The following is a 24,947-nucleotide window of genomic DNA, read 5'->3' as shown; positions in this document are numbered from 1 at the left end:
CAATAGGGTCAAAGGGTTCCCATTGGGGACTAGGTCCTTGTTGGACCGGAAGGTATGGGTAGTTCAAGTAAGGTTCAATCCCCCCCTGCTCACATGGTAGTCATACAATTGATTAACATGAAAATCATAGCCAAGAGAAGAATCACGCCCCAAAGGCGTGGAAAACAAGACATTAGTGATGGAATCTATCTTGGCATGATTAGTAGATAAATCAAATGTAAAAGAAGAAGTAGGAGGAGGGATAGGAGTACCTCCCCGTTCAACCGGGGGTAAAGCTTGGAAATCCGTCGAAAGAGCATCATTGGAGGCGGTTCTTGTATGATTTGACTTCTTCCAAAGAGAGGGGTCGATGTTGCATCTTGGAGGTCTCCAAGTCAAAGAATCCGTCTTTGACTTACGGTTTTTAGCCTCCTTACTCGGAATCAAGAACCAATCCTTTACTCGGGACACCTTCCATATGAAAACATTATGCTTCTTGGTACGATCAAGGAACTTTTGGTTCACATGGGCATAGACATTGAGGAAATGAGAAGGCGTCTTCTCTCTAGGGTCAACTATCGGAGGGAGCTCGCATAGCAAATCCTTATATGAATCATTGAGGCAAAGAGCGAGGATAGAGATCATTCCTCCAATTTGGATGCTCCCCGAAAGCAAAATACCATCTCGGATATCCAAAAATAGATTGATTAAATGTTGAGTGAAATCAACAAGCTCGATCTCATGCGACTCTTGGTCGGCAATCCATAGCCAACAAAGCTCCTCGCGGGAGATAGCTCCCAAAGAGTCCTTAGAACAAAGGGCATAAGTGAGAATACGATTAAAGTATCTCATGGCCGGATGAACGATTGATGCGGATTTAGAAGTTTGAGGCTCATATTTCCGCTCATCAGAGATACGCCGCCACCACCTTAGTTCATCATATTCATGGTTGCTAGTCATTTTCCATTGGCCGGATAGACAAGATGGTCTTCATCAACAGCCCAAGGAAACCGTAAGTAGGAACAAAGTTGTGACTACGACAACCGATGATCATTATTGAAAAGTTGAAAAGTCAAAGTTCTCGAAGAATCACCACTTAACTCTCGGACCACTTCAAGGGATGATAGAAACTCATATGTCACCTTAGCATAGGTAGGGGTACTCAAATCCAAGAACTCTAAGAGACCGAGGTTCTTGGCTAGGTAGCGAACGACATCATCTATTCCAAGTAGCTTGGTTGTTGTTTGATCGTAGAATCTTGTTGACTTGAGCTTCTGCTTGGATAGTTTCTTGAACCTATCCCAATGTAATTCCTTAGAGAATTCAATGCCGTATGTCTCTACCACCTCGAGGGGAGGAACAATGCCATGAATATTGAGATATAAGCTTGAAGCAACTAGTCATGAAGTAAAGGCAAAATTGGACACAAGAGACCAAATCATGAATCATTTTGAGCAAATTAATCCCAAAACATTGAATTATCAAAGAAATGAAACTATCATATAGAATACCCATGAGAGAGAAAATGACCAACAATGGTGAATCAAGGATTCAAGCAAGGTATACAAATTCATCATGAAAAAGCTTCAATTTAACATCCAATAACATCATTAAACACAAATTACAAGTTAAAAGAACCAACAATGGAGTTCTACCATGAAAGCAAAAACAAGGATGTCAAGCTTCAAAAATGAGGAAATAGATGACTAGAAAATGAGAAATTATACCTCAATGAAGCTATGAATTACTTGCAAATTGCACAATTGATAGATATACAACAATTAGAACACCTAAAGTTAAGATTCAAACACCAAACCAAACCCTAAAATATTCGAATTTTAGCCCCAAATTGTCGAAAATAAAATCAAAAATTTTAGTTTTTTTTTAATTTGTAAAAGATTTGAAAGAGGTTAATGTAATTATGTGATGAATTGTAGTTAAAAAGGATTAAGTTGCTTGAATTTTCAAAGAGATTGAAGGGGTTTGAAGAGAGAAGAAAGAGTAGTGGAATGAAAGGGTGTTCTGGGTAGGAGAGAGTAGGAAATAAGGGGGTGAACTAGGGAGAAAGGGCACGAAACAAGGGTTGGATGCTACTGTCGATGGTGCATGCGCACAGAGGGGTTGTTGCGTGCTCACCAGCGACGGCAAGGGGGGCTGCTCTGCTTGGAATTTCGCAACACAAGGCCAAAAAATCTGACTTATCTAGTGCGTGCGAGCAGCCAGGTGGTGCGTGTGCACCAGGTAGGGGCTAGGGGGGCTGTGTTTGCTTGTGATGCACCAAAACAAGGCCAAAAATCTGGCCTACCTGGTGCGTGCGCACCATGTAGGAACTAAGGGGGGCTGAGTTTGCTTGTGACTCACCAAAACAAGGCCAAAAATCTGACCCTCTTGGTGCTCGCAGAGGGATGGTGGTGCGTGCGCACCAAGGGGGTACGGGGGGTTCAAAAACCGTTAAATTTCATCAAAATTAGCTTAAATTTCTAACCCCTTTGGTGCGCGTGTGCAACCTATGATGCGAGCGCACCAAGCAAGAAAATATTGGCCATGAAAATACTCTCGTATTTGCACTAACGAGATAGTTGATAACGCACTCGAAAAAGAGTAGAAAATCAATGAAAATGCAAACATGAGAGCATAAAACCCCAACAAGCTTCTTCACCGAAGCTTAACCAAACCTCGTGAATCCTTGAATTAACACCGAAATTGTTGGAAATTTTCATCGATTCAATCTCATGGCACCTAAAATCAAGAAAACAAAGAAGAATAAGATGAGTTCTCAAAAATAAAAGATATAGAAAAATGAAAAATCAAAAGAAAAGGGTTAGAAAACTAGGTTGCCTCCTGGGAAGCGCTTGTTTAACGTCATAGCTCGACGTTCTCCACCTATTAAGGTGGTTGTCGGAGAAGCAGCATGTGAATAAGGCCAACAAAAGCACCGTCGAAATACTTCTTGAGTCGATGGCCATTGACATTAAATGGAGACGAAGAATCCATCATTGAAACCTCTACAACACCACTAGGAAAAACATTTTTAACCAAGTAAGGACCGCTCCATCTTGACATGAGATTTCCTGGAAACAACTTCATTTTCGAATTGTAGAGAAGAACCTTATCACCAACACAAAACTCTTTCTTCTCTATAAGCTTATCATGAATTTCCTTGGAACGAGCTTTGTAAACACTAGCACAATCATAAGCATCAAATCGAAGCTCCTCTAGCTCATGAAGATCTAACCACCATTTCTCCCCCGCACTTGCCAAATCAAAGTTTATCTTCTTGATTTCCCACAAAGCACGGTGTTCGAGCTCAACCGGGAGATGACATGATTTGCCATAGACTAGGCGGTATGGAGTAGTACCTATTGGCGTCTTGAAAGCCGTTCTATAAGCCCAAAGAGCATCATCCAACTTGTCCGACCAATCCTTCCTATTTCTTGCAACCGTCTTTTCAAGGATTAACTTGATTTGACGATTGGAAACCTCGACTTGGCCGCTTGTTTGAGGATGATATGGAAGGCCAAATCGTTGATAAACTCCATGCTTTCGCAACATCTTTTGAAAGGCATTGTGAATAAAATGAGAACCGTTATCGCTTATCATCGCCTTTGGAACACCAAACCTTGGAAAAATGACCTCTCTTGAACAACTTCATTACCACCTTGTGGTCATTAGTTAGGGAAGCAATGGCCTCAACCCATTTAGACACGTAATCCACCGCAACAAGAATATATTGATTTCCAAAAGATGAGGGAAACGGTCCCATGAAAGCAATCCCCCAAACATCAAATACCTCCAATTCAAGAATCGGTTGTTGAAGCATCTCATTTCACTTGGAGATATTCCCAACTCGTTAACAACGGTCGCATGTCTTAACAAAAACCCATGAATCCTTGAAGAGATGCGGCCACCATAAACTGCTTTGAAGAATCTTGGTGGCGGTTTTAGAAACACCCATATGACCACCACTCGGATCCGAGTGGCACATATTCAAAACACTAGGCACCTCTTCGTTTGGAACACAGCGCTTAAGTAAGCCATCAACTCCTCGCTTATACAAGATGGGATCATCCCATACATAGTGTCTCGCCTCTCTCTTGAGCTTCTTTCGTTGATTCTTAGAAAAGGAAGGTGGAAACTCCCCACATGCAAGAAAGTTCACTAAGTCGGCGAACTATGGGAGCTCCTTTGCCTCAATAGCATATAAGAAGTCATCAAGCATCCTATCCTCAATTGGAGAAACATCATCATGAATTTAAGAATCTTTAAGACGAGATAGATGATCCGCCACAACATTTTCCGCTCCTCTCTTATCCCTAATCTCAATATCAAAAGTTTGAAGTTCGAGCACCCACCGGATTAACCTTGGCTTTGATTCTTTCTTGGCAAAAAGGTACTTGAGATCCGCATGATCCGTGAAGACAATGGTCTTGGAACCCAACAAATAACAACAGAACTTTTCAAAAGCATGAACAATAGCCAAAAACTCCTTTTCCGTTGTGGTGTAGTTCCTTTAAGCACCATTTAGAGTCTTGGACATATAATAGATCACATGTAGCTTCTTTTCCACTCTTTGACCCAAGACACCTCCAATTTCCGAATCAGTCGCATTGCACATCAACTCAAAAGGTAAATCCCATCTTGGGGCTTGAACAATAGGAGTAGATATTACAGCCTTCTTCAACTTATTAAATGCCTCCAAATAGTTATCATCAAATATAAACTCGGCATCCTTTTGAAGAAGATCATTAAGGGGCTTTGTAATGAGTGAGAAATCCTTGATGAATCTTCTATAATACCTGGCCTGTCCTCAGAAAGATATCACTCCTTTCACATTAACCGGAGGTGGAAGCTTCTTAATAACCTCAATTTTTGCTTTGTCCACCTCTATCCCCTTGTGAGAAATCTTATGGCCAAGGACTATGCCTTCTGCCACCATGAAGTGACACTTCTCCCAATTCAAAACCAAGTTCACCTTCTCACACCTTGCCAAACATTTCTCAAGGTTTTCAAGACATGCCTCAAATGAAACACTGCCTACGGAGAATTCATCCACAAACACTTCCATTTCCTCCTCCAACATATCTCCAAATATACTCCTCATGAATCTTTGAAATGTTGCGGGAGCATTACAAAGGCCAAACGGCATTCTCCTATAAGCAAATGTTCCATATGGACAAGTGAAGGTCTTTTTTTCTTGGTCGTCCGGGTGGATAGGGAATTGGAAAAATCCCGAATAACCATCAAGAAAACAATAGAACTTGTGGCACGTTAGTCTCTCAAGCATTTGATCAATGAAAGGAAGGGGGAAGTGATCTTTCTTGGTGGATGTGTTTAGACGTCTATAGTCTTTACACATCCTCCATCCCGTGACCGTCCTCGTCGGAATGAGCTCACCTTTCTCATTCTCGATGACGGTCATGCCTCCTTTCTTTGGGACAACATGAATGGGAGAGACCCACCTAGAACTTGAGATGGGGTATATAATTCCCGCATCCAAAAGTTTGGTGATCTCTTTCTTCACTACCTCTCCCATTTGGGGGTGTAGCTTTCGTTGTCTCTCAATAGAAGGTAGAGCACCTTCCTCAAGGGTTATGTGATGTGTACATAAAGCGGGGCCTATACCTTTGAGGTCATCAATGGTATAACCCAAAGCACCTTGGTGCTTTCTCAAAACATCACACAACTCTTAAGCTTGGCGCTCACTCAAAGAAGAGCTAACAATCACGGGATAGGTGGAGTTGGGTCCCAAGAATTCATACCTAAGGTGTGATGGAAGAGGTTTGAGCTCAACCATTAGAACACCTTTACCTTCCTTTGATTTAGCCACTTATAACGCTTCTTGACTAGAAATGCTCATACACATTTGATCTTCAACATCCTCAAGGCTTCCATTGAGCACATCTTCATACAAAGCCATCTCCTTGCTAGGAACACCTATCTTTTCCTTATTCAACAAAACATTCTCAAGAGCATCGTTAGAAGTGAGCAATTGCTCATGCATAGAAGACACAACATGGTCAAGAGAATTAATCAACATGCAATTTTCTAAAGAAGAACTTGGATACTTCATACTATCATTCAAATAAAATTCTATCACCTCATCCCCTACTTTGAGTGAAATTTTAGCACTTTTCACATCTATCAAAGCACGCGAAGTAGCAAGGAATGGTCTCCTTAGAATGATAAGAATGTTAGCTTCTTCGTCCATCTCAAGCACCACAAAATCCACCAGAATAACAAATTTCCCAACCCTCAAAGGAACATCCTCTACCTTACCCTTAGGAAACTTAATTGACCTATCGGCCAATTGCAAAGTGATGTTAGTAGGTATTCTCAATTTGCATTTTATAAATGACATAAAGGATGGAAAAGTTTCCGGGGTCTTTTAGCTTAGGTGGCATCTTGTTCATTATGATTGCACTACAATTCTCGGTCAAGTTCACCGTCTCTACACCATCACAAGTCCTCCTACCACTCAAAATGTCTTTGAGGAATTTTGCGTAGTTAGGCATTTGGGTGACAACTTCGGTAAATGGTAGAGAAAGGTGAAGTTGCTTGAGCATGTCAATGAATCTTCCAAATTGTTCATCTAACTTGTGTCTCATGAATTTTTGTGGATAAGGAAGCTTGGGTTTCACAATTTCTTTCTCCACTCTCACCTCACTAGGCTTCTCAATCTCAACCTCACTCAAAGATGCACCATCTCTCTCATCTTCAACCAAAACCTCTTTTGTGCCCTCTTTGGTCTCACTCTTCCTAGGCAAACTCTCCTCAAGAATCTTACCACTCCTTGTGACAATAGCATTGGCTGGTCTCTTGGGATCTAGGCGTTGGGAAGGTAAAGAAGAAGGACTAGCATGGTCTTTCAAAGCATTAGCAAGTTGAGAAATCTGGTTTTCAAGCATCTTATTATGAGTCATCATTTCATTAAATTTCTTGTCACTTGGGGCCATGTAAGTGTTCAACAACTTTGTTTGATTTTCAATGATTTCTTCCAAATTGGTTCTATGTGAAGAAGAAGAGGTTTGAACATAGGAATTATCATTTTGGGCCTTTGGAGCAAAATCGGGTGGGGGACCCCTTTGAGAATTATTTTGATAACTTCCCCTATTTTGATTGTTCCAATTACCTCTACCTTGATTATGGTTACCATAACCTTGGTTATTATTACCATAATTTTGGTTATGATTTTGGCTACTATAACCTTGGTTGTTATAGTTACCTCGGGAATTTTGGTTCCCATGGTTCCTATTACCACCACCTTGGTTTTATTTGTCAAAATTGTCATGATTGTTGTAATTCCTATTCCATTGACCTTTTTTATTCTCAAACCTAGAATCATGATTATTTGACACATAGTTCACATGCTCATTCATATTTCCATCTTGATCATCACAGACATCCATACATGCATGAGGGAAACTAGAAACATCATGGTCATACAACCCACAATCATCACAAAACAAGCATCCACTAGGCATGTTATTAGAAGAGGGAGGGAGCTAAGAATTATAAGACATACCTCTCCCTTTAGATTGGGAGGGAAGACTTGAAACTTGGTTGGTAGCACTTTCCAACTTTGCCTTGATAGCGGACATCTCCTTCCCCAAGTTTGTCATTTGTGAGGATAGATTGTTGATTGCATTTATATGATCAACCGAGTACACCGAAGAGCTACTCTTGCTAGTTGACTCTCTTTCTCCATCTTGCCAATCTTTATAGTACCTCACTACGTCTTCAATTATGTCCACCACTTCTTCTTCCGTTTTGTTCATGATAGGACCTCCGGCTCCTCCATCTAAACATGATTTTCCTTGAGGACTAAGGCCTCCATAGAAGATTTGAATAATTTGGTATGTAGGAATTCCGTGGTGAGGACACTCTCTTTGATACTCTTTGTATCTCTCCCATGCTTCATAGAGACTCTCACTAGGCTTTTGCATGAAACCATGAATCAAAGATCTAGCCTCCGTCGTTTTCTTTTGTGGATAAAAACGGGATAGAAACTCCTTGGTCACTTCATCCGATGTCCTTAGAGAATTCGGCTTGACTTCCTTGTCTAGCCATTCCAAGGAACGCCCTATGAGCGAAAAGGGAAAAAGCTTGAGGCGGATGAATTCTTGGGAAATTCCATTCACCTTGATAGTATTGCAATACTTTTTAAACTCCTTGAGATGATTTAGCGGGCTTTCGTGCTTGGCCCCACTAAATTGTCGCCTCTCTATCAAAGTGATCATTGCCGGTCTTATTTCAAAGTCATTTGTCGGTGTTGTAGGTGGAGCAATCCCACTCTCAAATCTATATGCACTGGGAATCCCCAATTCTTTCAACGCCACCCTTGAATTTTTTCCCATTCTTGCTTGTTCCTCTTGTTGTGGTTCCTCTTCACTTGAAATGCTAGGGCTCAAAGATCGTCTAGCACCCCTTAACCTTGCAATAGTTCTCTCAATTTCCGGATCAAATGGCACTAGTGAACGACCACGTGCTCTATGCATAAAATCTCAAAAGAAATGGTTAGTAGCACGGCTACAAATGTAGACTAAAAGAAAATATTTTTGTATTTGCAATTAAAGGTGAAATAGACTCAACAACTATAACAAAGCACCAATATCCTTCCCCGGCAACGGCACCATTTTTGACGTAGGGAAAAGTAGGTCGTTTTCTACCCTTTCCTAGAGCCAAAGAAAATTTATAAACACTCGACCAACCTAATACGAGTATATGGTAAGTCAAGGGTCGAACCCAAGGGAATTAGTAGGTGCAAGCTATAGCTTAGGTCAACCTACTTCGAAGATTGAGGGAAGATGCGGTTGGTAACTAAGGTATCGAGAAAACTAGATTAATCGAGAAATTCAATATACTAAACACTAGGGATATTGGTTCCACATGCAAGCTTAATGATTATGCTAATTGAAGGATCACTCAATCAATTCAAACATTGCAAAGGACAAACAATAGTTGCAATCAAAGGAATTCAAGGGCTATCTCCTATAAGCCAAGCTAGGGTTCACTATGAATGGCTAACTAGGAAAATCACAATCAAATTCAATCAATTAAAGCAATTCTCAAATCAAGGGTTCATGTCATTGAAATTTGCAATGCAATCTACATTAATCTTATAGGTTGATCACTCCTAGTCTAATTAATCACATGCACAACCATGTCAACCAATTTAATTGCAACAATTCAATCAATCAAGGATCATCAACTAGCAAAAATCATCAATCTAGCATGCTTCCCCTTCTCCCTAGCAACTAAGCTACTCACTAATCATGGTGAAATTGAAAAACAAAACAAATTGAATCACAAACATATTCATTTCAAGCTCAATGAAGAAGGAATTCAATCACTCAACAAATTCTAAAGCAAAGAATAAAATTCAAATCAAATATTCAAAGATGAAAGGAAATTGCAATAAAAGTAAATTCAAGGGAAAGAAATCTCACAAACTTTCATTGATGAGAAGAAGAAATCAAATATCAAGTTGAAATCAAGGATCAAATTCAAGTACAATAAAGTATCTTAAGTTTCTCTCTCTACTAATTCTGGAAAAATATATGTCAAGTACAAAATTGAGTCGTCCCCCAAAAAGGAAAAGATTAAGGGTATAAATAGAAGAAACGAGCGAAGGAGGCGGGGCGCCTGGTGCGCGCGCACCACCAGGCCGCGCACGTGTACAGGTAGGTCTACGCGCACGCACCCCCTGTGCCGCGTGCGCGCACCCCTGCTCGGTGCTCGTGGCCTTGCCTCCTTCGCTTGCTCGATCAATCTCCGCGCTCCTGAGCATCCTTATCATTGGTGCACTCGAGGCGATGCTCAAGAGAAGGGCAGCTCCTTTATCTTCCAAGCATTAGAATGCCTCGAGCCAAAGCATAACTTCCAAGGCCCTCGAGCTCGTGGAGATAACTTGAATTGCGTTTTCGGAATCCTGAACTTTGCTCCATTAACTTTCTTGAATGCGCTTGAGCTGTCTCCTTGGTGATCATACCTCGGGAAACTCAACATACCTACAAAACAAATCAACAAAGAATCGAGAGAAATAGTCGAGAAATGAACAAAATGACAAGAAAACCAATAATAGCATGCATTTCTCTAAACTTACACACAAACACACAAAGCAAGAATTATTATGTAAAAACACGGCAAAAAGGACTAAAAATGAGAATAAAACTATATAGAAAACCTAGCCTAAGAGTGTCACAAATGACACTCATCAATATGCTATTATTCCAAGGCAAAACATCAGCTTTTAGAATGCACCATTAACCTAACTAGCAATATACTTCCTGAAGAAGCTAAAATTTTGTGTGGTTAAAAAAACAGATGAACAAAATGACAAGAAAACCAATAATAGCATGCATTTCTCTAAACTTACACACAAACACACAAAGCAAGAATTATTATGTAAAAACACGGCAAAAAGGACTAAAAATGAGAATAAAACTATATAGAAAACCTAGCCTAAGAGTGTCACAAATGACACTCATCAATATGCTATTATTCCAAGGCAAAACATCAGCTTTTAGAATGCACCATTAACCTAACTAGCAATATACTTCCTGAAGAAGCTAAAATTTTGTGTGGTTAAAAAAACAGATGACCACATCTAAAATTCGGAGTACAAATTAAACAGAGGAAGATAATCCTAGACTAAGGGTAGAATTAGCATTTGTTACCTTATTAGAGGTGGTTTTGAGTGTTAATGAATGGAAGTTTATGAAGAGAAAAACATAGAAGTCGAGAATTGTTATCATGATCATTGTCACAAGACTTTACTGACAAATTTACCTATAAACTCAGTACTATTATTGTCATTAATTATCACCTATAGATAAGGCCCTATAGAAAATAGCTCATTCACATTCAAATGGATTGTAGCAAATAAAAACTTCCCTTTCAGATTTTAGTATGATCCAAATAGGGGATAAAAAAGGCATACATGTAATTCAACATTGACCGCCACTAAAGTGATTGTACATGCCTTGTCAATCCAGGAGCTGCAACAAAAGTGATAAATATCATATGGGTGAGAGACTGAGCACTCATGAGTGTGCCTCCGTGTGAGAGAAAGACAGAGAAAGAAAGGGAGAAATGGAGAGGAAGGAATACAGGAAGAGAATACGAACAAGGGTTAATGAGGGAAACTGTTGTCACTGAATTTGTCTGAGTATTGAAAGCACCGTTAGCTGGCAAAATTTTGTCAGCATCTAAGGATTCCTGTGCATAAATTAATTTGTTTGCACCTACATACAGAATTAGATAGCTAAGCAAAATAACCAACATGATTAGGGGGCTATGATGAAACATTGAAATTGCCAAATCAAGGGTAGTAGAAATCAACAAATTTGTTAATTATTTTTTTGACTTCCCTACTTTCATATCAAAATCAAACTGATCCCTACAATCACCTTTAATAAAAGAAAAAAAAAGATAAATTGAGCACAAATAGGAATGGCTTCTCTCATGGATTCACAAGTGAAATATTAAGAAGTTAGATATGAAAGAGCCACAACCTAACATATATTCCTATGAAAAATTAAATGAATTTCTTGGCAAGTATGGTCAATTTTACTTGCCTGAGCATGAAAAAACATGAAAGTAGTGATATTGACAAATACACAAAACATAACAAAAATTAAAGCAGCCTCATTAAAGAAAACAAAGTAAAAATCTTTAAGCTTACTACTTGTTTGCATAAATCCCAGAAAATAACTATTATTAAAAAAAGGGAAAAAAACTGCTCTTCATTGGGTTTAATACAAAGAGAACAACAAAGCTCACAAAGACACAACGGGCTGTATTAAAGGTGGTAAGATTGAATATCCAGATCTAAAATTCTACACATAAACCAAAATCCCATCCCAGAAATCACATCAATAATCATAATCTAGCAATGACAACGCTCAAACAATCACCTAAAACTAACACCCAGAAATCCCCAATTCTCATTGTGAACAAAAATCAAAACCCTATTTCCCAAATTCAACAAAATGAAAACCACATATCCCAAACTCAAAACAAAATCCAACCTTGAAATCACATTTAAAACTACAATTTAGCACCGACAAAACTCGTATTATCAAAGAAAACAACAAAATATAACACCCAATTTCAACAACATTTAAAAACCCATTTCCCGAATTCAACAAAAATCAAAACCCCCTTTTCCGAATTCACAAAAAAAGAAAATCAGAATTTCCATTAATAATAATTCGAAAGGATATGATTGGGAAAGGAAGAAGTGACATATGTCATAAAAGAGCTCATTGACTTTCTGTGCTGTTTTAGCAAAAGTTTCAAAGAAATGCAACCCATTTTTCTTTTGCATATACATAAGCAATCTATAACAAATATTAGTTTGATTAACTTCTTCCTGCAGTGTTCTTAAACTGAAACTTTTTTGGAAACTAAATAGGAATGTATCTGAAACTGCAAATACATTATAGTACAGTCCTCCTAAGAGACGTTTAAGCAGTAAGTTTAATAACTATGACTCGTCTTACATGAGCCTCAAGAAAAGGACCTAACAATACTCGCAATCAAAGAATTAATCAGAACACCTTATTTTAAATAACTGCCATTAATTTTACTGAAGCTATTTGACCTAGAGTTGGTTATGAGAAAAATAAGTTTTAAAATGGACTTTCCTATGATGTTAAAGTGTTATTAAGTAATTATAATAAATCAATCCATGAATTAAGGCAACTGATGATTGATTTCAGCATACCTTGTTGTCGACCAAATTCATCATTTTGAGCAATAAAAATCAGATAAAAAGCCTAGTTTTCCAGGAATGAGCAAAAATTAGAGAATAACATCAAAAAAATTAATCTGTTACACATTGAAAATTGATTACTTTATATAAATACTTACAAATTTGAGGTTTCATATAATTCAAGAAGTCTAATAGTTGAGTTTGAGAACAAAATCAAGCAGAAGTCAGAATTCAATAGCAATTTAGCTGCCCTAAATTTGCAAAACCTCATATTTTTATGCAGCTACATGAAGTTTATTCTAGAATTTTGAACTCCTGAATAATATTTAAGGTTTTGGCAAAATTACCCTCATTGATACCAACTTTGTGGAGTTTGTAATTATTGACACCAACTTGTATCACTTGTTGAATTGACACCAACTTGCTTAAAAATAACAAAATTGACATAAATGACACCGAACGACCAATTTTACTTAACTTTAAACACTTATAAAATTATAAAATTCATTTCTAATATTCATTTTCTTCAAATAGTTCTTATTTTGTTGGAAAATAAGATTACATAGATGATCGATGTAGAGTTAGGTGTTTAGCAAGTAGTGTCAATTCAATGAGTGTTACAAGTTTGTGTCAATATTTGCAACATACTCTAAAGTTTGTGTCAATGAGTGTAATTTTGCCGGTTTTTTTTTTTTAACAGTTGTAATACTTAACCTTCTGATGATTGGTAGCTATTGTGATACTTTAGATCCCGATATTATTTCAGGCCATCCCTGGATTATTGTTGATGGCTTGGCTCCTAACAGGCTGTTGATCACTGAGTCATTTTGCAGTTGACATGTCTTAAAGCCAAGAAATTGTATATATTTGGACTTTAATTTGGGCAAGGTAATTGTAAATATCAAAAAAAAAAAAAAAAAAAAAAAAAAGAGGAATTTAAGTACAAGAGAATCTCAAACGATGTCTTGCTCATGTAAATAATAGAATGCATCTATGACATGCCTTTAGGCCAAGAAATTTTAAACATAAATTAGGAATATAATTTGACTAACTTAGCCGATGATTAATTTCATTTAGTTTGGAGTTTGTAACCAGGATAAATAGCTTGCATAAGAACTATTAAACATCAAAAAATACATTTAAATACAATCTCTAAATACCATTATACAATGTTTATCAATATTAAGATTAAATTGTGACACAAGAAATTCGTGATGTGGAAAAACACATAAGGTTAACACAACCATCACTTCGCCTCTTACACTCGAAGATATGAATATTACAGCACAACAGAAACATTTTATATCACTCATTTATTCCTACGCTACTCCAAATGGCTACAGAAAAACTAAAACATAATTTTTAATCTATGTCCCTTTTAGTGTTATTATTACAATAATATGTTTATCAGAACCGAGTAAATGTTTCTTTCTTTCTATAGATATCATCTATGTTAATCGGACACGGCTAATATTTCCAAGTGTCCGTGTCGACACGACACTTCACGTGTCTGATCCTTCACTGTGCACTCGGACACTTCCATAAAGAGAGGACAAGAAAAAAGAGAAGAAACATGAAAGAAAAACATGTCTTGTTCGAATACCACCATTAATATAGAGAAGATGGAGAGAAGAAGATTGTCATTTATAAGGAAAATTTACCGAGGAAAGAATTGAAATAAAAAAAAATAGGGGTAGATATAATGAAAATTTTAAAGCTTTTGTAATATGTAATTTATTTATATAAATTTAGGTGACGTATTAACGTGTCCCCGTACCCATGTCCAAATATCAAACAGAGGCCCCATGTCCTAAAATTTTGGAACTTGCCTGTCCGTGTCCGACACCCGTTCCCGAGTCCATGTAAAATAGGATATCATAAACTTTCTATCATATTTCTAACTTACAATTATTTATCAAATAATGTATATATAAATAAATTTATCGCTTCATCTATCTCTCTGCAAACAATCCTAAACATGTCTAGGAGAAAAGTATCCTTCTAGATGCACCTCAACAATCCTCTTTCTCTCCATATCTTAACTTCTCACAAAATTATTAATAAAAATTACCCTTTCAATATTGGGATCAATATTGAGTAGTTGTTTCTGCTTTAAAAAGTATATAACCCAAATAATAGACAATAAAAAAAGACAGTCCACATCGTAGACAAAATGATCCACTTCTTTAGTTCACCTTAAATTTTTCACTCATAGGGTGACACAACCAATACTATCTCTACTACTTAAGGTGGACCAAAACTAATGATATCATCCTCCAGCATGCAAAGATTTGCATTACCTTGGTCCTCTAACTAAGGCTGTCAAAGAGCCTCTAGACCTTCAAAATAAAGCTCTTGAGTTTTGTCTCATTATTCTCTCTTTTAAAGGTTATTTGAGAAACATATGTCCACACTTTAGCAATTATTGATAAGATATGCAACATCATTACAAGGTTACATCTTATTAACCACCCTAACACACATGACATTTGGGATTATTGTACATTTCTTTAGTACATGGATTTTTTTTATTTAATCGTTAAAGTTTATCAAAATGATTATATATCCTGTTATAATACAAGCAATAATAAAACAAGTAGTTAAATGAAAAGAATTGAGGAGGAGGATACCCCTTAGTGTGAAGAAGACCAATTGCAGATCCAAATAGGACGGTTAAGCAAAGGTATATAAAAATGTAAAAGGGTTCAATAACAAATGAACATGTGAAAAAAAAAAAAAAAACAAAAGGTATGTTTAAATGTAAAAGGGTTCAAAAATTAATTAAAGAGTTTGAGAATGGGCTGTAAAGATTTAGTGCTAACCCGAAAGAGTATGAGATTCCTTATCTCATGCCATTTATAATTGTCTGGCGGCTTAATTGCAGTTTCAGTCTACCTTCTGCTTGATTTTTTATAAGATACCTACAAAATCACATTGATAGAAAGTTAATGAGGATATGAATTAAACCCAAAACAAAAAAGATTCTCAAAGAAATATTAAATTTGCATTCTAAACACGAACTATAGACCCAGTAAATTAACGCCGTATACAACTATAGACCAAACATAAAAACATTTAACTAATCCTACTGAAATTGTTCTTTAAAACCTCAGTTACTCAAGCAATAACACAAACTATGCAACCAGATATTGCAAATTACATTCAGCATAGCAATAAGGGTTTTGCTTTGTTAATTTAAGTGTGTAGCTACAGACTACAATGGAACCATACAGGCAAATTCGACAAAAATGAAAAGTCCTAATTAGTAAATTAATAAACAGAAAAGCAACCTCAAATAACAAAAATCTATATAGACTGCATCTAAATACTGGTCACCTGTTATTCGCAACCCATCACCACTAAAATCAAACATAACCACTACCAATCACCAAAAGTTCAATCAATACAAAACTAAATTTGAACTCCATTAATCAATGATAACCACTATCAATACTGAATGAACTATTCACCAAAAAAAATACTAAATGAACTAAATAACTTGAATGCAGATACAACGAACTCACCAACACCGTCACCAGAAACACTATGATGAACTGAGAACGGAATCCAAACGTAATTTCTGAACTGCAGCACGAGATACGACGAGTACAGAACAATCAACACAATTTCTTAATTTTTCTAAAATTCTTTACTAAATAAAACCTTAAAAAGTAAATGATCGAAGGAGAACTCAACAAACTCGTAATTAATAAATGATCGGAATGACTCAACTAAAATTAAGATAAAAAATCAACTAAATAATCAGAAATCAAATTAGCTCCACCAAAAGTAAAAAGAAAGCCAAAATTTGATAGAGTTTATGAATTGTGAAATCAGAATTTCCATTTATTAAATCAGAATTTCCGTTAGTGAAAAATTCACAAATGAAATAGCTCAATGATCGAAGTAGCTCAACCCAACGCAAGAACCAACATAAAAAACTTCGTCGAACCCAAAGAAATAAAGAGAATTCCAGATTCCAGAAGATTCACACTTAATATTAGCTCAACCAAAAAAATTCGACAAATCTACACTCTTTATAAATCACCTCATCTACAACCAACTTACCTGACGAAGCTTGGAGGAAGCTTCAATGGAGAACAAACAAAAAGAATGGAAAGAGAAAACAAGTACGAAGAGAGAGAAAAACAGAAGAAAAATGAGTGATAGCAAGTGATTTCAGGGAAAAAAAAAGAGGAAAAAAGGACAAAGATGAGGTGGCAAGCAACGAAAGTCAGCATACAATGGCAAGATCGTAAATAACTTATTAAGGCAAGGGTATTTTTAGCGTCACATTGTTCTACTGTTCATAAGGAATAGTTCCTCTATTTTTTTATTTTTAAAGAGTGTAGATTTATTTTATTTTTATATTCCTTTTTCCTTTATTTTTTTTCTTTTTTTTTCCTTTCTTTCTCCTCCCTTCCTACGTAAGTTAGTACTCACTTCTTCTGCCACCAACTTCGCGGATTCCGGCACCGCCGGCCACCTAACGCCATCCCCGGCGACCTCCGGCCCAGCCGTGGCCGCCCTCCTTCCTCCTCCTTTGTTTTCTTTTTATTTTTGCTTAGAATTAATTTAATTGTTTTGGGTTATATTTTAGTGTTTGAAATTAGTTTATTTATTATCAAAATGTTTTTTATGATTTAAAGTTATAATTTCATATTATAAAATGGTTTTAATTTTTCAAATTTTATAAATTATAATCCTAGGGTTTTAATTTATTTAAATTGGGATTTTAGGGTTCTAATGAGTAATTAAATTGAGGCTTTTATTCCTATTGAATTTCTATTGATTAATTAAGCATAAAAACATGTTTTAAAGGAAGTTTTAAGGAGTTTCTAATCTAATTATATTGGTGGAAATTGGTTTAAGTATTAATTTATGATTATTGGTTGTTTTCTAGGAAGTGATTATTCCCTAGGAGACTTTTAAGTGATTGAAAGTGGCACAAAGGATTGTTTATATGAGGTACGTACATTTCTACTTCATTGTACGTAGTATCATGTTAATTAGGTACCAAAAGGAAAGAACTTAGTTTCATGTTTAGAGAACACTTAGATAGAAATTGTTTGGTTATACATTTAATTAATTCATATGCTTATGTTTATGAGACATGTTTTGGTGAATTGATTATGTTTGTATGGAATTATGGATGCATGCATGTTGAATTATATTAGATTAATTGTTTGTATGGAATGTTGATACAAGCATATTTATATTGGATTGGTTTGTTAACCATATTTCTATTATTGAAGGATTGGAATGAAATGGTTTAAGTGGAATGAATTTATTAATTATTCCACAAGGTTATTATTTTATTTATTACTCAAGCATGACTTGTTAGTATGTTGAGTAAAAGTGGATTAAGCCCAAATGGCTAGCTGGGTTGACTATGTTCAACAATTTTGGATAATTTGGAATTTAAAGGAATTAAAGGTCAATTTGTGATGTGATCACCATTGTCATAAATAAGATTTAAAGTGAATTGATGTATGATTGTTATCAATTCAATTGACTCAACATACCTACTAACCAATTCCAAACACTTGAATGAGTTGGCTATTAATTAAATTTGTAATCATGTAAAGTGAAATATCGATGAGCAATAAAACTCTGGAAAGTGTGCACTTCTAAAGTATTGACAATTATGGGTTGGGGTACATGGTGGTAGCCTGTGGCTTTCCGAGGCTTGTTTGATCAATATTTCCTCTTCTCTTTTTGTAATTACATTTTTATTTTATAATGGAAGTTAGATGGGATCCTACACTAAGTTTGTGAGATTGAAGTCGCGCCCATTCTTGTATTGCGCTAAACTTTTATTTTAAATGGTCTTTTGGGACCAAAATGATTTGGTGGGTTGGACAACCTCGTCTATTGCTTACTCCGAATTAAATTAATCAAATTAAATATAAAGAGTCAAGTGTTTGGAATTGGTTAGTAGGTATGTTGAGTCAATTGAATTGTCTAAGTGTGGAGTCTTGATTAATGAATTCGTGTTGTGTGTTTATTTACTTTAATTAATTGAGCATGCTAGGTTTTGTACGTTGTAGCTTGTATGTACTCAACTTTGCTGATTGTGTGCTTTTGTGTTTGTTTCTTTTGGTCATGGCCTTCGCCTTTTAATGACCCTGTGATGATCCAATTATTACACTTGTATTATTGGGGAGCAGTATCGCACAGGTAACTTGATGATGTAATGTTCGGGGATTTGACATACGCATTGTCAAGGGATTGGTGTGATTAAGAGTATTCGTTCTTTGTGTTGAACTTATTTATGTTTTACTATTTCATTTATATTTTGGGATTTTGGATATTGGTTGGTTTTAATAAGGGCCTTTATGGTTCCAGTTTGTAAGCTTTGACTTATTGGTTTTCCAAATTATATTATTTCAAGATTTAAGTTGGACTTTCCGCTGTGATACTTTCATAAAGCCTTAACCTTTTAACACGTGGTGGTTAAATACCAATGGTTCTCCTCTATTTTTATTTAAAGTAAGTGGTTTGAAAAAGGGAGAATTATTGGGGTGTTACGAAGTGGTATCTGGGAGATATTAACGGTTAGATTTTTATTACCACTAAAGCCAATTTCTAAATTTTTAGGCGCCTAACGTTTTAAATCTAATGAGATTATTTTTAACTACTCATTTAAAGTTGAATCTAAATTTTCGAAAATTATTTTATTTTAATAATTTGATTTGGTATTATTTATTTAAAGTATTTATTTATTTTATCTAATTTTCGAATTATTTATTTATTTTGAAATAAATGAATCTAATTATTTATTTTATTTTCTTAACTTGCGTGCTTATTTTATTTTATTGGTGTGATTTGGGTAGCATTAGGAAGGGCGTACATGATAGATTATTTCTTTCTATATGCATTGTAATTAAATATTTTGTTTTTTTTATTAATATATATATGAAATGATTATGCAAGTTATTTAATTGTGTATATTTTATGTAATTGTGCTAGCTTGAGTGTGATCACTTAGTATCATGTTTAAGGCTTAAAGCATGTAATATGGAATGATTATGGTGATTGTACTATGTGATATGTATAAATGATCATTATGTGAAGCATGTAATTATGTGACTAATAATATATGTTTATTTAATTATATTATTTACTTAATGCTTGGATTTTGTTGGGGATTGTAACATCAAGGGAATTATTTTATTTATTTTCTTATGCGTAGGAATGATTAAAATTTAATAATCATTTCTTTTAAAAGTGACTTATTAGGGGCGATCTTGCGCCTTTGCCCACCTTTCTACCTTAATATATTTTCTAAATGTGATGTGTTATGCAAGTAGAGTTCTTTGGTGTCGACGTTGGCCTAAGAGTGCGTTATACTTCCAGGCGAAGAAGGAGGATGGCTAACAACGATGCTTTAGCTGATGCTATTAGGCTTCTAGTTGAGAACTTGAACCAAAACTGGAATGATAATCTCGATCCTGCAGGTGAAATGTTTAAGAAGCTTGCTCAGGTCAAACCACCATACTTTAAAGGGAGGTGGAGACCCAACTTTTCTGTCGAATTGGATTAGGGAGTTTGAGAAGATCTTTGCTACTTTGAAATGCCCTATGAATATGAGAGTGGATCAAGCTGCCATGTATTTGAAGGAAGAGGCAGATATTTGGTGGAGGGATAATAAAAATGTGCTTTGTGCTGAGGCTAATTTTTGTTGGGAGACTTTCATAACCAAACATAGAGAGAAGTTCTATCCACCATTCTTAAGGAAGGAAAAGGCTCAAGAGTTCATCAATCTGCAAATGAGCAATATGTTAATTACTAAGTACTATAACAAGTTTATGAACTTGTTAAGGTTTGCTCCTGAAGTAGTGCCTAATGAGGAGTTGAAGGCTCAAAGATTTGAGCAAGGTTTGACTAAGTAGTTACAGAAGGACTTGGCTGGGAAAACATGTGAGACTCTTGATAAGGTTAATGGGAGAGCAGTGCACCTGTACAGTCTGGATGTCAGGAGTGCGCCTAAGAGTGGAAGTGGAAGTGTTGGAGAAAAGCATAAGGATTTTGGAAATTCAAGTAACCAAGGTAACTTCAAGAAGCTAAGGAACGAGAATTTCCAAAATAGGAATGTTCAGAATAATGGAGGATCTTCTAGACCTAATGGCTAAGCTAAAAGGCATTACAACTGCAAGAGATGTGGCAAGGATCATCCTGGAAAGGATTGTGATGGGAACTTGGTTGTGCATAGGTTCTGTAACAAGAAGGGCCATAGGGAGTTTGAGTGTTTCTCCAAACTTAAGCAACAAGGAAATGGGAACAAGTTTACTCCGACAAGCAATCAAGGAGGGAATTTGAATGGTCAAAATGGGAATGCAAAGAACGGAAATATTGGCAACAACAACTCCGGGAATCAAGGAAAGAATGTCACTCCAGGTCGTTTGTCTGTGATGAGCAAGAAGGAAGCTGAAAGGTCTTTTGATGTTGCCTTTGGTAAATTTTCTATTCATTTTATTTCTGTTAAAGCTTTATTTGATTCTAGACCCACCAATTCTTTTATTTCTAGTTCTTTGTGAAATAATTAGGACTAGTTGAATCAAACCTAATTGACTTGCCTATTAGTTTGCCTACTGGTGAAGTTGTGAGGTGCACTAAGATGCATAAGGGTCTGCCTTTGAGGATTGAATAGACTGATTTTCCATCAGATCTTATAGAATTTGAGTTGGGTGACCTTGATGTTAATTTGGGATTTGATTGGTTGGCCACTTATAAAGCTAAGATTAATTGTGAAATACAGAAGGTTCATTTGAAGAGTCCTTTGGGAATAGCTGTATCTTATAGACGTTTTAGGAAACTAAAAGGTATTGGGATTATTTCTGCAATGACGTTGTCGAAACTTGTGAGTAAGGGGCATCCTTTGTTCTTTTGTTGTGTTCAAGATGGAAAAGAGTAATAAGGTGAATGTGGAAGATGTGCCAATCGTGAATGAGTTTTTAGATGTATTTCCTGAAGAGATTTCTGGAATGCCACCAAAGAGAGAATTGGAGTTTACAATAGATTTGGTTCCTAGAACGGCACTAATATCTAAGGCACCCTATAGAATGGCACCTGTTGAGATGGCGGAGTTGAAAGTGCAATTGCAAAAATTGTAGGATAAAGGATTTATTAGGCGAAGTTCATCTCCTTGGGGAGCACCTGTTTTATTTATGAAGAAGAAAGATGGGAGCATGGGGTTGTGCATTGATTATAGGGAGTTGAATAATGTGACGATAAAGAATAAGTACCCACTACCTAGGATCGATGATTTGTTTGATCAATTAAAGGGAGCTAGTGTGTTTTCCAAGATTGATTTACGTTCGGGGTACCATCAACTAAGAGTTGCTGATAAGGATATTCCTAAGACTGCTTTTAGGACTAGATATGGGCAATATGAGTTTACAGTTGTGTCTTTTGGGTTGACCAATGCACCTGCAATTTTTATGGATTTGATGAATCAAGTATTCCATGATTATTTGGATAAGTTTGTGATTGTTTTTATTGATGATATTTTGGTATACTCGAAAAGTGAGGAAGAACATAAGGAGCGTTTGATGATTGTGCTGAGAACTCTTAGACAATAAGTTGTAAGCTAAGTTTTTGAAGTGTGAATTTTGGTTAGAGAAGGTTGCATTTTTGGGACATTATGTGTCCAAAGAAGGTGTTTCTGTGGATCCAGCAAAAGTTCAAGCATTGAGTGATTAACCTACGCTTAAGAATGTGTCTGACATACGGAGTTTCTTGTGATTAGCTGGCTACTACAGAAGGTTTGTGAAGGATTTTTCGAAGATTGCTAGACCCATAACTACCTTGATGAAGAAAGAAAGTTAGTTTGAATGGGATGAAAAGTGTGAACAAATCTTTCAAACTCTTAAAAAGTGTTTAACCACTGCACCTGTTTTAGCCTTACCTGATGGAAGTGATGGATTTGAAGTATATAGTGATGCTTCAAAGAATGGATTAGGGTGTGTGTTGCAACAAAATGGAAAGGTGATAGCTTATGCTTTTCACCAACTCAAATCTCATGAAGTTAATTACCCAACACATGATCTTGAGCTTGCGGTTGTAGTGTTTGACTTGAAGATTTGCAGGCATTATTTTTATGGAGTAAGGTGTAAGATCTTTATAGATTACAAGAGTCTCAAGTATATTTTCACTCAGACAAATCTCAATATGAGACAGAGGCGTTGGTTGGAGTACTTTAATGATTATAACGTAAACATATGATACCATGAAGGGAAAGCAAATGTTGTTGCGGATGCCTTGAGTAGGAAATCAAATCATGGTGTGAATGATTTAATCGTGCCTGACGAGTTATGTGAAGAGATGAAGCGTTTGAACTTAGAGGTTGTGAACTATGGTTAAGTAGAAGCAAGGTTGAGTGCTCTTTCACTTGGGAATTCATTGTTGGATGAAATAAAAGAGAGTTAGAAAGGTGATAAAGGAATCCAACTGATTAAGGATAAGATAAGCAAGGGAAGAATGCAGATTTCAAGATCCGTGATAATGGAAGTTTGAGTTATAAGGAAATATGGTGCATACCAGAAAAGTGTGATGATTTAAAGAGAAAAATCATGGAAGAGAGCCACAATACTCTATATTCTGTACACCAGGGAGAAGACAAGTTGTACAAGGACTTGAAAGAGTTGTATTGGTTGCCAAACATGAAGAGGGAAGTAGCTGAGTTTGTGAGTAAATGCTTGACTTGTCAAAAGGTAAAGATTGATCACAAGAGACCTATGAGAAAGGTTCAACCCTTGGAGATTCCATGTTGGAAATGGGATTCGATATCCATGGACTTTGTCAAAGGATTGCCCAGAACCAAAAGTGGCAATGACACTATTTGGGTGATTGTAGATCGACTTAAAAAGTCTGCAATATTTATTCCAATAAAGGAAACTTGAAAGAAGAAACAATTAGAAAAGGTCTATGTGAAGAATGTAGTTCGACTACACGGAGTGCCTAAGGACATCATCTCTGATCAAGATTCAAGGTTACTGTCCAAATTTTGGTAGAAGGTTTAAGCCAACTTGGGAACAACACTGAAAATGAGTACAACATTCCACCCAGCAACGGATAGACAGACCGAAAGAACCAATCAAACCATGGAAGATATGCTAAGGGCATGTGCCTTGGATTTTCAAGGTACTTGGGAGAATCATTTGGATTTGATTAAGTTTTCTTGCAATAATAGCTACCATCTAGCATTGGCATGACACCTTTCGAAGAATTATATGGTCAAAGTGTAGAAGTCCTGTATGTTGGAATGATTATAGTTAGAATCTTGTTCTAGGTGCAGAGTATATTGAGGAAATGGTGAATAAAGTGAAGTTGATTCGTTGAAGAATCTAGGCTGCACAAGATAGACAGAAAAGTTATGCCGGTTTGAAAAGGCAAGGTGATGAGTTCAATATGGGTGATAAAGTCTTTTTTAAGGCCTCACCTACAAAAGGAGCGATGAGATTTGGAAAGAGTGGAAAATTGAGTGCCAAGTATGTAGGTCCCTATGAAATTTTGGAACGTGTAGGCAAGGTTGCTTTCAAATTGGCATTACTTATGGAATTTGAGAAAATGCATCATGTGTTTCATATCTCTCAATTGAAAAAGTATGTTCCTGATTCTAAGCATGTGCTACAACCTGAATCGATTAAATTAGATGAGACTTTGACTTATGAGGAAAGCCTGTGAAAATTTTGGATCATAAGGTGCGTAGTACACAAAATAAGGATGTGAAAATTGTTAAAGTTCTTTGGTCAAACCAAGAGTATGAGGAGGCTACTTGGGAGGCCGAGGACGATATGAGAAAGAGATACCCTGAGTTATTTAATGTGGTGAGTTATGAGGGCGTAATTCTTGTTCTTTAAGGGGGGGGGGGGTAGAATGCGTATAATTTCGCGCTTTTGCCCTATTTTATGCTATTTTGTGGTGTTTTTATGCTTTTCATAGTTATTTTATTGTTTACGTATCTAGTAAAGTATGTAAATTGGGATGGTGAAAAGGTATTTGTGTTGATATTATGACACAATTGGAATTCCAGCAACATAATATTGAAAATTTTGAAATGGTTTTATGAAATTTTTTTGCAATTTAAGGGATTTTATGTTAAGTTTCGGGACGAAAATTCTTTTAAGAGGGGTAGATTGTAATCCCCCATATTTTTAAATATTTTTGTAAATAAAATTTACTTTTATTTATAATTTTATTTATATATTTTTTTTCCAGAATTTAATTTCAAAAGTTTCAAATTATTAAT

General features: G+C 36.1%; 1 protein-coding gene and 1 non-coding gene across 2 annotated transcripts; both read left to right on the top strand.

The window, feature by feature from the left end:
* Positions 1 to 7,842: 7,842 nt before the first annotated feature.
* LOC145580320 (small nucleolar RNA R71) lies at positions 7,843 to 7,948 on the top strand. Its single transcript, XR_014099386.1, has one exon. It is a non-coding gene; the product is annotated as a small nucleolar RNA R71 (small nucleolar RNA).
* Positions 7,949 to 20,283: 12,335 nt separating this feature from the next.
* Positions 20,284 to 24,382, top strand: LOC145577966 (uncharacterized). The gene is made up of 10 exons (XM_081635380.1): positions 20,284 to 20,575; positions 20,664 to 20,746; positions 20,854 to 21,151; positions 21,364 to 21,488; positions 21,598 to 21,789; positions 21,982 to 22,155; positions 22,446 to 22,461; positions 22,599 to 22,909; positions 23,308 to 23,541; positions 24,047 to 24,382. The coding sequence occupies exons 1-10, from the start codon at positions 20,284 to 20,286 to the stop codon at positions 24,380 to 24,382; spliced, it is 2,061 nt and encodes a 686-aa protein (XP_081491506.1).
* The last annotated feature ends 565 nt before the right edge of the window (positions 24,383 to 24,947 follow it).

This window comes from Chenopodium album, chromosome 14 (assembly GCF_948465745.1).
Source record: "Chenopodium album chromosome 14, dcCheAlbu1.1, whole genome shotgun sequence".
NCBI lineage: Eukaryota > Viridiplantae > Streptophyta > Magnoliopsida > Caryophyllales > Amaranthaceae > Chenopodium > Chenopodium album.
This window is presented reverse-complemented; position numbering and strand designations above follow the sequence as displayed.

Coding starts and splice junctions, on each gene's coding strand:
- LOC145577966 (XM_081635380.1), top strand. CDS start 20,284: ATGAGAGTGGATCAAGCTGCCATGTATTTGAAGGAAGAGGCAGATATT. Junction 20,747..20,853: donor TGGAAATTCAAGTAACCAAG/GTAACTTCAAGA, acceptor TACAACTGCAAG/AGATGTGGCAAGGATCATCC. Junction 23,542..24,046: donor GTGGCAATGACACTATTTGG/GTGATTGTAGAT, acceptor TGAAGAATCTAG/GCTGCACAAGATAGACAGAA.